Here is a 13,789-nt window from a genome sequence, read left to right as displayed (position 1 = left end):
AGTTGCGCTCATCGAGGGCCGACACTGAGAAAAGCTGGGTTGCTGGCTGGGGCGCAGGCTGCAGAATTGCTGGCTCTGATACGGGAGCAGGATCTTGGCTGCTTGGAGACAATTGCATAAGCACCTCCTGTATGAAGGGAGAGCAGTCCTTCCGGCACCGATGTTTCTCGGGTGCCAAATCCCTCGACTCCCTGGTGCTCTCAGCACAATGTACCGAGGGTGATCGACGACAGTGCCTCTTGGCCTTCGCCTGAAGCAGTCACCCAGGCTCCAAAATTCTTCTCTCGTTGAGCCTCTGGGGAAACCTGGGTCCTCTTCTTCATGTGAAGACAGAGAATACAGTTAGCAGGGCTATGGTCAGGCCCAAGACACTGCAGACACTAAGAATGGGTGTCCTTCCCCGAGATGGTCCAGTTGCACTGGGTTCAGAGCTTGAAGTCACTGGGAGTCTTCGTGGACATGGATGGGAAAACTTCTCCAGCCAAATCAAACAACTCGATGGTGCCTGAAAAAGGGGCAAAGGCACGAAAAAAGAAGAGAAGAACCCGACCAGAGTCAGGGCCTAAAGTTGACCTGTGACATTGAAAAATAAAAGAAACTGAAACTTAGGCAAAACTCGCTAAGAAAATAAAGGGTGAGTTTTAAAGGTTCAAAAAAGAAAACCCTACAATGAAAAATAAAAGAAAACAGCCAAAAGGCACTCAAACGCTCTAAGAAATGGGCATGTGAGGAGAGATCAAAACAATGCAGCTGCTCTTCACGTGGAAAGAAAAGAACTGAGGAGACCGCGTTCACGCGGCAGGTGGGAAGGCACTCATGAATGAGCAGTGGTGTGCGGCTTGTGCTTCACAAAGCTCTGATTATTTAATTTGGCATAAATGCCAGACCAAGCGATGCAGATTCCCATCTACCCACTTGTGAGAATATGGGAGCTTGCTTGTCCTCGGAGAACCTACATCCAACATGCTCACATCATCTGGCATTGAATTGAAAGCAAGCATTATCTGACCATCCTCCCCTAAACCCCATCATTGTTCCCAGGGGTTCTCCCATGTTCTCCCAAGGTTGCCTAATTTTCCCTGCTCCTTGCTGGCCGAAACTCGACCTTCCCCCCCAAGGATACATTAACCCCTGAGAGGGTTCCAGCTCCAACAAAACAATGACCTAGACCCTGTCATCTCGGCCAGCCACAAATCTACATCCTGCCATCCCCAACAATCAAACTTATTGTCACAACTCTGGCTGGGGAGCAGCCTGGCTCCTCCCCACCTGCCTTCCGGGGTCAGCATGGCAGTGGCAGCTGTGCTTGTGCAGGCTCCAGGTCTCTCCTCTCTGGCAGGGGCAGCTGTGTAGAATGGGCAACACTTGGGGCTTTTGGTGGCTCTCCTGGCTCCTCCCCTTCTTCAGGCTGATCCTCCCCAGCTCCTCTCTGGTGGGGAAGTCACTTTCTGATATTAGACACCTTCAGCTTCTTTAGGGAGATCCCGATGGAGGCTCAGGGCCTCAGCTACTTTCCTGTAAGTAGCACTGGTGCTCTTATTTCCTCTGTGTAAATCGCTGCCTGCCTGACCTATAAGCCTGAACCTGACTACCTTGGACTATTGCCTGCCAGACCTGTAAGCCTGAAGCTCACTACCTTGGACCGCTGCCTGCCAGACATGTAAGCCTGAACCTGACTACCTCGGACCGCTGTCTGCCAGACCTGTAAGTCTGTTCCTGACTCCTGTTCCTGACAATCCAAGTCTGTTCCTGACTCCTGTTTCTGCTACAGCCAAGTCTGTTCCTGACTCCTGTTCCTGCCAATCCAAATCTGTTCCTGACTCCTGTTTCTGCTACAGCCAAGTCTGTTCCTGACTCCTTTTCCTACCATGCCAAAAATCGGGCTACTACCTTGTCTTTAGTCTTGCTTCTGTTAGTTCCTGTTACTGCCTAGTTCTGTTCCTGATTCCTGTTCCTGCCCAGGCCCTCCTGAAGTCCTGTCAACCGCCAGAATCCATGGTCTCAACCACTCGGGAACGGCAGTCATCACAGGTGAAGCACTGGGCTTTCCGACTGCTATTCCTGGTATTCCTGATATGTCTGGTCTTTGAACAGCACAAGGGCTCACAACCAGTGGATGTCCCCGTTACCACTGTGACAGACCGTGACACTTATCCTTAGGTAAACTATGCTGAAAATTTTCATCATAATTAATCCATGCCCAACCACCATATGTTCTATAGGCTCTCAATATTGAAACAGCATATCACAATAAACCTGGATATAAACATGTTTTTTTCTCCCCAAGCATACTAGAATAAATATTAAAACCTAATAACCAGTTAAAAATTGTCCTTGACACACACCCTTTTTTTCTTTTACTATCATCTTTCACTTCAGCACCCTTCTTATCACCACCCTCTTTCTCCCGTTCCAACAAGGAAAACAAATCCACTTATTTTCCTCTAAGAATTTTCTGTCTCAGTTTTGCAGATAGTTGACAATCTAATCGGGCAATTTTGCACAAAGTATGCCCTTTCTTTGATGCTTGCGCTGAACTACTAGTAGCAGCCTCCCCTTGCAGAAGCCTCACACTCACTGGCAATCTTTCATCATCCGAATTCCAAGAGTCTGACGACTCCCAGACTGACATAGGGTCACCCACATTCTGCCTCCGCACTTTTTTCTCAGTATCCAGCTGCTTCACTACATGTTGTAGCTGTCTCAAAAACATTTTGTCTTTTAAATGTTTATTTAATGATGTAGCCCTCCTCTTACCCAACCTTTTCCCCCCTTTCTTACTATTATGCCCACCCCTCACCTGTGACCCAGCCATTTCCCTAATCAACTCACCAGCTGCACTTGATGTTGAAGGGCCAGCATAAATATCACCTTCCACATCGTTTTTTTTCCCCCATCCACATCTGTTGCATGCCTAGAGGAACACCTAAGCAGTTTTTTTTCTGCTTCACAACTCCAGCAGTGTCTGTTCCCCTCCTTTTTTGACATTGCGTACCGTTTTCCTTTCTAGCCTGCACAACTTTATTACCAGCCTGAACGGCTGGTCTAACAGCTGCCTTACCCATGTTTAAACTTTTCTTTTTCTTTTTACTTTGTCCTGCTGTTCCAGTCACAGCAGTGTTCCTCTTCTTAAGTGCCATACTTAAATGCCTCACATTAAAATTTTAACACAATAGAAGTTAAGAAGCACAGGAAAGTTAAACACAGGCAATGATTCAGCCAGCCTGAATAGTAATCAACTTAAGGGAACTGGCAGCTCTGCAAGGGACTCAATCAAGCCCAGACTTCCTGAAACCTAGCCAAAAACCTCCTCGGTATCAGATAATGATAACACTATCTTCTTAGCCTTAAATAATCAATTTAATCAACTTTAAAATGAAATTTCTAAACAAATGGGAACAGCCCTGGAAATAGGGGATACAAACCCAGGAACTCTCTAACATGAGGTAGGACCACTTCCTCTGAGCCATAGCTCACCCAGTATGAAATATCTTACTTCAGTTCACTCAACTAGCTTTCCTCCTTGCAACTTATCAATTCTCTTCAGCCCAGAGCCCTCCAATTTTCCTGACTTTCTAGTGCTCTTTTGCTCCACCTCGAACTTTAAAAAACAAACCAAAATTTACATACCCTTTGAAGTCACCATTCTTTCTGTTCTAATTTGGATGCATTGCTAAACTTCAACATCTCTTCCCAGTAATCCCTTTTTATTTTGTTTACCCCCTTTTGCTAATTAATTTAATTAATTCAATACATCAACTTTCGTTAATTTTAATTTTTAATTCTGAAGTCTTTAACAGACTAGCATTGCAAAATAATTAAATTATCTTCCTATTGAGCATATCGCTCCCCCTCCCCCATTTTTATTTTATCCCTTCACCATAACAAAAAAAATATATATAGGCACCCATTTTTCATTTATCCCTTCACCATAACAAAATATATATATAGGCACTACTGCAGCAATGCCAACATTATCGATACATAATTGATCTTATGGGGGGAGGGGGGGTTATCAGGTACATCAGAAGCTGAAAGCCTGTGAGGGAATCTGTGGACTGTTAGATTATAAGGGAGCAAAAGGCGCACTCCGGAAGGATAAGGTCATAGCAGTGGCGAAACCAAGGGTGGGCCCAGGCCCACCCAATAGCAGCACAGCTATGAAGTGGCTGGCAGGGATCCCCAAGCCCTACCAGCCAAAAATTCCCAACAGTTGTCCCTCCTGCATACCTTGTAAATAGCAGATCTTCGCCTGCAGCAAGCAGCGACTGATACATGCTGTTCGCACCGGTCCTACAGTCCCGCCTATGCAGAAACAGGAACTTGCATCAGAGGGAAGGCTGTGGGGCCAACATGAGCAGTGTATATTAGTTGGTGCTCGCTCCTAGTGAAAGTCTACTACTTAAAAGGTATGCGGGGGAGGAGGGATGTTTGAGAGACCATATGGCATGCAGGCAAGAGAGGGAGAGACCAAATCACTAGTGGGACAGGGCGGAGTTCTTCTGCCCACCCATGTTGGGCCCAGGCCCATCCAAAATTGGGTGCCTGGCTACACCCCTGGATCATAGTGGAGAGAATTATTTGCTTCGGTCTTTATGGAAGAAGATGTGAGAAATCTACCTGTACCAGAAATGGTTTTCAAGGTTGATGATATAGGGGAACTGAAAGAAATCACGGTAAATCTGGAAGATGTACTGAGCTAAACTGACAAGTTAAAGAGTGATAAATCACCTGGAATGGATAGCATACACCATAGGGTACTGAAAGAATTCAAATATGAAATTGCTGATCTTCTGTTAGTGATCTGTAACCTGTAGTTAAAATCATCAGTAGAACCTGAAAATTGGAGAGTGGGCAACGTAATGCCAATTTTTAAAAAAGGGTTCTAGGGGTGATCTGGGAAATTACAGACCAGTAAGGCTGACTTCAGTGCCAGGGAAAATAGTGGAAACTATTATAAAGAATAAAATTACGGAACACGTGGAGGGGCATATTCAAAAGTGGGTGCCCATCTCCATGGGCAACCATCTGCATGGGCGGCCATGCAAAGGGGCGGGACAACCCGTATTTTCGAAAAAAGATGGGTGCCCATCTTTTTTTCGATAATACGGGTTGTGCGGGCAAATGCCTAGGATTTGGGCGTTTTTGAGCTGGGCGCTATCGGTTTTCAGCGATAATGGAAACTGGAGGCGCCCAGCTCAAAAACAAACAAATCCAAGGCATTGGGTCATGGGAGGGGCCAGGATTCGTAGTGCAGTGGTCCCCCTCACATGCTAGGACACCAACTGGGCACCCTAGGGGGCACTTTTACAAATTAAAAAAAAATTTAAAATAGCTCCCAGGTGCATAGCACCCTTCCCTTGTGTGCTGAGCCCTCCCAAATCCCCCCCAAAACCCACTGCCCACAAGTCTACACTATTACCATAGCCCTAAAGGGTGCAGGGGGGCACCTACATGTGGGTACAGTGGGTTTTGGAGGGCTCAACATTAACCAGCACAAATGGAACAGCTAGGGGGGGGGGATGGGCCTGGGTCCGCCTGCCTGATGTCCACTGCACCCACTAACAACTGCTCCAGGGACCTGCATATTGCTATCAGGGAGCTGGGTTGAGGCTTGCATACAGGCTGTCAAAAAAAGTTTTTAAAGTTCTTTTTTTGTGGTAGGAGGAGGTTAGTGACCACTGGAGGAGTCAGGGAAGGTCATCCCTGATTCCCTCCGGTAGTCATCTGACCAGTTGGGGCACTTTTTTGGGAACTGGGTCTTGAAAAAAAAGAGTCCAGCAAAAGCGACCCAAATTCTTGCTTCTGCCGCCTTTTTTTTTTTTTATTATCGGCCAAAGGCACCCATCTCTCCTCGGCCGATAAACACACTCCAGTCCCGCCTTCACCACGCCTTCAACACGCCCCCGTCAACTTTGTTCGTTCCCACGACGGAGTGCAGTTGAAGACGCCCAAAATCGGCTTTCGATTATACCGATTTGGGCGCCTTTGCGAGATGGGCGTCCATCTCCCGATTTGGGTCGAAATATGGGCGCCCATCACTTTCAAAAATAAGGCCGATGGACAAACATGGTTTAATGGGACAGAGTCAGCATGTGTTCAGCCAAAGGAAGTCTTGCCTCACCAATTTGCTTCATTTCTTTGAAGGCGTAAATAAACATGTTGGTAAAGGTGAGCCAGCTGATGTAGTATATCTGGATTTTCAGAAAGCTTTTGACAAAGTTCCTCATGAGAGACTCCTGAGAAAATTAAGAAGTCATTGGATAGGAGGCAATGTCCTTCTGTGGATTAGGAATTGGTTACTATACAGAAAATAGAGGGTAGGCTTAAATGGCTAATTTTCTCAATGGAGGAGGGTGACTGGTGGAGTGCTGCAGGGATCTGAACTGCGATCAGTGTTATTTAACATATTTATAAATGATCTGGAAAGTGGAACAACAAGTGAGAGATTAAATTTGCAGAAGACACAAAACTATTCAAACGCATATGAATTGTGAAAAATTGCAGGAACATCTTAGAAAACTGGAAGACTGAGCATCCAAATGATAGATGAAATTTAATGTGGACAAATGCAAAGTGATGCACATTGGGAAGAATAATCAGAATCATAGTTACCTGATGCTAAGGTCCACCTTAGGAGTCAGCACTCAAGAAAAAAAATATCTAGGTGTCATTGTAGACAATTCGATGAAATCTTCTGCCCAGTGTGTGGCGGCGGCAGCCAAAAAAGCAAACAGGATACTAAGAATTATTAGGAAAGGAATGCAAAATAAGGCTAAGAATATTATAATGTCACTGTATCTCTCCATGGTGTGATCTTACCTTGAGTATTGCATTCAATTCTCGTCACCATATCTCACAAAGATATAGCAGAATTAAAAAAAGGTTCAAAGAAGATTGACCAAAATGACAAAGTGGATGGAACTCCTCCCATATGAGGAAAGGCTAAAGAGGTTAGAGCTCTTCAGCTTGGAAACGAGATGGCTGAGGGAGGATATGATTGTGGTCTATAAAACCCTGAATGGTGTAGGACAGGTAAAAGTGAATCGAGTTTTCACTCTTTCAAAAAGAACAAAGACCAGGGGACACTCAATGATATTATATGGAAAAACTTTTAAAACAAATTGGAGGAAATATTTTTTCACTCAAAAAATAATTACGCTTTAGAACTCGCTGCTAGAGGATGTGGTAACAGTGGTTAGCATATCTAGGTTTAAAAAAAGGTTTGGACAAGTTCCTGGAGCAAAAGTCCATAGTCTGTTATTTAGATGGACATGGGGGAAGCCACTGCTGGCCCCAGGACTGGTAGCATGGAAAGTTGCTACTAATTGGGTTTCTGCCTGGTACTTACGACCTGGATTGGCCACTGTTGGAAGCTGGATACTTTTGACCCATTATGGCTATTTTTGTGTTTTTCCTGATCAATTAGGCTTCCAGCTCTGTCAGAACCAACCTCTATCAGGCCAGTTTCATAAGTCTTGATTTTAATGTACCCTTGGAGTTTTTCTCTATATCTGCCATCTTCACTAGGTGTTGTTGCTGCAGGACCCTCCCCCCCTCCTTTGTCAGGATCTGTAAAATTGCCTGCACAGCATCCCCAACCATACTGGGGAACGGACACCTGACTTAGGAATTGTACTCATGTGCCCAGCATGGCAGTGCATAGCGCTGACCCTGCAATCTTTGTACTTTAAATATATAGGGAAAAATATTACTGTCCTAAGACAATTTTGGATCAGCTGCATTTGCATTCTAGGTCTGAAAGTAAAGAGTTGCCATGGTCCAATTTGGAGAGAACAATGGAGTGAACTAAAAGACTTTTAGTTCACTCCATTGTGCATGGCGCGACTGAGAAGAGCAAGGTAGACAATGGAACAAGACAAACGCTTCAGAGCCAATTTTTTTGGGGGGGGCTAAGGCCTCTGTGGTGCCCCTGTAGCTACGCCACTTCTGCCGGGGGTTCCCTCTGAAATGCACCCCAAGGATCTCCTCAGGTGTGCAGGATGCACTACTATGCGAACCCGTGGTTGTGGCCTAAATAACATTCAGGATGCTAATCCTGCCAGCAAAGGAAGGCAGCTGCAACCGAAGCTCCTTTGGGCCAGCTATATGAAAAAAACTTCCCCTGCTACCTGCGATACTTGTGAAAGATCTTATCTGTAACCACACATAAAAAAAAATACAGATTTGCTTAGGAGCTGCTTCAGTCTGGGGTGAAGCACCCAGAACTTCTTTTTCTCTCTGTCTCCAACTACTGATCAGTAGGTACAATCCACAAGTTCTGGACCGGTCTAAAGAGGATGCTACACAAGGGGAGCTTGGAACAAAGAACTGGGTGAAGAAATTGAGGTATGAGTCTGGGGAAAAAATTCAGAGGAGATGTGGAATTGTTCCCAATTGATTAATATAGTGGAGAAGCAATATATATTTCTCACTAGGGGACCCTTTTACAAAAGCACGGTAGGATGTATGCGCATGCTCTGTGCGCCAAAATGAGACTACCACCAGGCTAGCATGCCCCTCTGGTGGTAATTTCAGATTTGGTGTGCGCCCATACCACTGGGAAAATTTTTTTTAAAATTTCTTACCACATGCGGTGTTAATCGGCAGTTGGCGCGCACCGACCGGTCATCGCGCATGTAGCACATGAGTCCTTACCACTAAATCAATGGGTGGCATTAAGGGCTCAGGCCATAAATAGGCACGCGCTGGTTTCAATTTTACCACAGGCTCTTTTCCTGGCCCTTTCAAAAAAGCCCTTTTTCCCAGACACGGTAAAAACTGGCCTGGCGCGCACCAAGAACAAGCGCCCACACTACTGCAGACCACTTTTTGCTGAGGCTTACTAAAAGGACCCATAGGTTAAGTTGAAATTGATGGCACCCATTGAGTTATACACTGAAGGGAATGTGACCAGAAAGAAACATTATCTCACATTTGGGATATTTTCTGATTATTCAGGGGTTTGGGGGAAACTTGTAAGCATATACTGAAATTCTTATCCAGTTGAAGATGCCGAAGGATCTGAAAACTTGGTGCTTTGAAAATGAGCTCCATAGGCTTGGTTAATTGTGAATTTTGTACTTTTGAAGACAAGTTTCAAACTGATCACAACACCTTTGTGAAAAAAATGAATTTCATTTTGAAATTGTAAGAGCAACCTTATGTGACACATGGAGGGGCATTTTCGAAAGTATGTCCAAGTTAGAATTGGGACATCCTGCTTATAACATCAAAAAGCCCATCCATCTCACAGTCATTTTCGAACAGGAAATACTTTGGGGTTTCCTGTTCAAAAATACTTGAGAACGTCCAAAATAAACAGCTACTTTACAAACTGAAATGTCCAAATTAAGAATGCCAAAAATCCAGGGTTGATTGTATACAACCTCAATAGCCTTCATGCTTGCCAGTGCCATAAATATTTAGGTATAGTAGGTATATGTCTGTTTCTGGAGTGCTCACAATTTAATGGAAGAAAAAAAAAAGAGAAAGAGCAGAAGTGGGAAGTGAACCTGGGTCCCCTGGTTTATAATTCCCTGCACTTTCCACTAAGCTACTGTCATGGCCACAGCTGTGCCTCCAGGATCCTGACTCACCTTTCCTTCTGGTGGTTGGGCTCCATGGCTTCTCCTGACTGCCTCCCTGGCACTTTGTTCCTCCTGCACTGATGCCTTTACTGTCTGTTTCCCAAGCCTCATTCCAGAGACTATCCAAGCCTGTCTGATGTCCCAGTATTCTAGCCTCTCTCTAGTGCCCTAGCTGTGTTCTTCAGAGTGTTCCAAGCCTCATTCCAGGGCACCAGATCTTGTGACATTATTAGAGAGGGCCTTTATAAGAAACCATGGGACTCTCATGCATTGCCTTTGCAACAAGGTTTCCTGCCTAGTTCTGCATGCCTGGTATTGTGTTATCTCCTATTTGGTTTTGACCTTCTTTTCCTGTTCCAGGCCTGCTTGTCTTCAGCTTCAGTTCCAGCCCCACTTGTTCCAGCTCTGCTTGTCTTCAGCTTCAGTCCCAGCCCTGCTTGTCTTCAGCTCCAGTCCCAGCTGTGCCTATTCCAGCCCTCCTTGTTTTCAGCTTCTGTTTCAACCCTGCTTGTCTTCAGTTTCAGTTCCAACCCTGCTTGTTCCAGCCCTGCTCGTCCTCAGCTCTAGTTCCACCCTTGCCTGCCGCCAGGTCCAGCTTTGCCTGTCTCTAGCCCCAGTCCTACTTGTGCCCAGCTTCAGCCCGGCCTTGCCTGGTTTTTGCCTTAGGGCCTTGTCCGGCTCCTCAGACTTGCTGTCTGCAGTGTTCAGAATGCCCAGAATGTTTATGTTTATATTTATTTACATTTGAAAATTACCTTTTTTAAAGCATAAATTAAAGTGATGTACATAAAAAATATAGCTAGAAAAGAACTCTAGGTAAAATAAAGAAAACAAGAACTAAACAATTCAAAAGAAGCATTTAGAAGTCATATACTACACCCAAGACAATCGGGTTTTAGGAAGGGACATAGCACAGAAACAGTCATAACTTCTTTTTTAAGTGAAATACATACTAGATTGGAGCAGGGCTATGTTGCATTAACTATCTCGCTAGATTTATCAGCTGCATTTGACCTTATAGATCATGATTTGTTACTTAATCGTCTGAAGGAAATAGGTATTACAGGTACAATCTATGATTGGTTTACCTCTTTTCTTACTAATCAGTCGTTTAAGGTAGTACAAAATTGTTCCACTTCAAAAGGATATCCTCTTTCTTGTGGGGTTCCACAGGGATCAGTTTTATCACCAATTCTATTCAACATATATGTTAGTCCCCTTGCTCTACTCATTCAGTCTTTAGGCATTAGTTTTTACTCGTATGCTGATGATTTTCTTCTGATTCAGTACGTAAAACCATTAGATATTGAATTAACACAAATTCAAAATTGTCTTGATGAGGTAGCTGGTTGGCTTAAAAGACATCATCTAGTATTGAATCCAGACAAGACTGTTACTTCTTGGATTACAGGTCGTGAAACAGTCCCTCCTGTAATACCTATTCTGTTTGACAAACCGATTCCAATGGTGCAATCCTTTAGGTATCTAGAAGTCATTATTGACTCAGCTCTATCGTTCAATGAACAAATATCTGAGGTAGTCAAGAAGTCATTTTATTACCTGCGAAAACTGCGCTCAATTAGAAATTCAGTTGACAAAGCTTCACTATGTACACTAACACATGCATATATTACAACACGTTTGGACTACTGCAATACCACTTATGCAGGACTTACTAAGACAAATACAAAACGGTTAGAGATGATACAGAATACTGCTGCTCGCATCATTTGCAGGGCCTCAAACCATGATAGGATTACACCGCTCCTATATTACCTTCACTGGCTCCCAGTTGAAGCCAGAATAAAATTTAAAATTCTTACCATTACACATAAAGCTTTACATTTACTGATTCCATCGTATTTAGCAAATCCTACTTTGCCGTATTCACCTACATGAACACTTCGATCGCTTATAGATAATAGATTAGTAATCCCATCACCACAAAAGGCTAGATGGGAATCTACCAGAAACTCAGCTTTCTTTTTTCTAGCCCCTTCTCATTGGAACTGTCTCCCTAAAAGCATTAGACTAGAAGAGTCCTATATTCAGTTTCGTAAACTTTTAAAAACATATTTGTTTCAGAATACGTTCGAAAATAATCTGGAGTGAAAGGAAAAATTAGGCAGAATGAATATGCAGTAAAATAATATGCTTGCTTATGTATTTTTTATGAATGGTTGTCCATTGTGTGTTGGTGTTTTATCTTTTAGAATGGTTGTTTTAGTTTGCTATGCTTGTCTATCAAATCGATGGATTTCTTATATGTTTTTTAATATGATATTTTTAAATTAAGATGTAAACCGTTCTGTTTTGTGAATGCAATTTGAAACAGTATAGTAAATAAATAAACAAACGATAACAATGTAATACCTGATGCTGTTATACAGCTTGGTAGGCCTTCAGATTTCACTTTCAGGGGTCTGGAAATCAGCTGCTTAATGAGAGCACCTTTTTGTTCCCTGGACATAACTGAAGCAGGACTAAATAAAAACGTCCATTTTTTTTAGACTTCAACATTTCTTCCCATTTGATTAACTCTATAAGGACAAACTGCAGTGTAGGATGTCTAAATTCTGCTATTCCAAAATTGCAATTAAGATGTTTTTGGCAGATGGACCTCTTTTCCATTTTGAGACATCCATCTGCTTTGAAAATGAGGTCCATGTGCTTTGAAAATGAGCTCCGTAGACTGTCACCAGTTCAAAGAGATAAAGAACCACAAGGAGCACCTTCACAAGACAGAAGTGATAATTAAAAAAAAAATCCTGTAATTGTGAATCAACTTGTGAATCCAATTGTGAATCAAGTGTGAATAAGTAAAATCCTGGTGAAGTGTAGATGAACAAACCTGACTTTTGATGAAGTCATCATCTCGTTGGACTTGGAGAATATAGCCCAGGTTGCATCTAATAATACATTGATCACTATTATAACGTCCATCACCAGTGCAGTTCAGAGCAGCATTTTCGACCTCTAGCTCTTGACATTCAGTGGCCTCACAGGAATATTGCATGCAGCTGCGAAAAAAGAAAATTGGAATGTAACCATTGCTTCAGTTAAGCCAAGGATATTGTACATATCAAACTTCTAAACAGGCTTATTAGACTGAAACAGCCAAATGGGGAAAAATGTGGAAGGAGGGATAATATCTGTACAGTGCTTCTCAACCCTCTCCCAGGCCCATACCTAGCCAGATAGATTTGAGTGTAACATGTATCCAACATATGCAGATTTATCTGATGCATAGTCATGTGGCAATCCAGAAAACTCAACTGCATGTTTCAATGGATCTCTAAGGGGGCCTTTTATTAGGGTTCATTAGGCATTAACACATGCCTAACACAGCTAAAAATGGAGTACCATTGGATGTGCTCAATCATCCTGCAGTAACCCCGAAATGTGCGCACGCTAATTGCAAGCTTCAAATATTTCTAATTTTTTTCCGAGGGGGCATGTTATGGTCTAAGAATGGGCGTTCCTGCATTAACCAGTTAGTGCATCTACATTAGCGTGCTAGCTGGTTAACACAGGGACACCGCATGAACCCGACTGCCTACAAAATGGGTGGTGGTACATGCTCACACGGTAATTTCTGAAAATGGCTGTGTACTAATGGCAACATGAGCGCATGTAGTAAACTCACAAAGAGACAGCGATCTGCATGTACTCAACCACAAACAAAGCAGAACAGACTAACAGAATGTAGAGAAAGTGTTTATTATTCAGAGAGCCCGACGTGTCCACATTTTGACTTTGATAAGGTTGCATCAGGGGCAGGGCAAAACTGCCAATTTAGACACATGATTAGAATTAAAAGCAAGATAATACATTAAAAGAATACTCTCTAATTTATAGTTAAGTAATAAAATGATAAAACATTAAAATGAATAATGCACATCAAAATTCAAATGATAAAACAACTAAATCATATGGTTTAATGTAAAGTACAAATACAAAACTTGAACAAATACTGACAATATACAGTCCAATAGACACATATTTGTGAATCTTGATATATTATTATTATTTGTTACTTTTGTATCCCACATTTTCCCACCTTTTTGCAGGCGTTAGCCGATTCCGGTCTGAACAAATATATGGTATGGATTAATTCAAAGGCGGTTTTGTGGTAGAATGAGGTACATGTGTGGTAGGTACAATTGGGGAGCTTAGAGAGGGAGAGGGTAGGAACAGTC

The 13,789-nt window shown here is 43.1% G+C and overlaps 1 protein-coding gene across 1 annotated transcript in view; it reads right to left on the bottom strand.

Annotated features, from left to right (window-relative positions):
• Nucleotides 1-13,789, bottom strand: part of PAPPA (pappalysin 1) — a 595,681-nt gene that overhangs the window by 155,324 nt on the left and 426,568 nt on the right. The window contains exon 14 of the mRNA XM_030207548.1: nucleotides 12,442-12,610. Within this exon, the coding sequence (XP_030063408.1) occupies nucleotides 12,442-12,610 (169 nt within the window). The remainder of the gene's footprint in view (nucleotides 1-12,441; nucleotides 12,611-13,789) is intronic.

Source organism: Microcaecilia unicolor, chromosome 6 (genome assembly GCF_901765095.1).
Source record: "Microcaecilia unicolor chromosome 6, aMicUni1.1, whole genome shotgun sequence".
In the NCBI taxonomy this organism is placed as follows: Eukaryota; Metazoa; Chordata; class Amphibia; order Gymnophiona; family Siphonopidae; genus Microcaecilia; species Microcaecilia unicolor.
The sequence above is the reverse complement of the archived record's forward strand: the minus strand, read 5'-3'. Positions and strand labels throughout refer to the sequence as shown.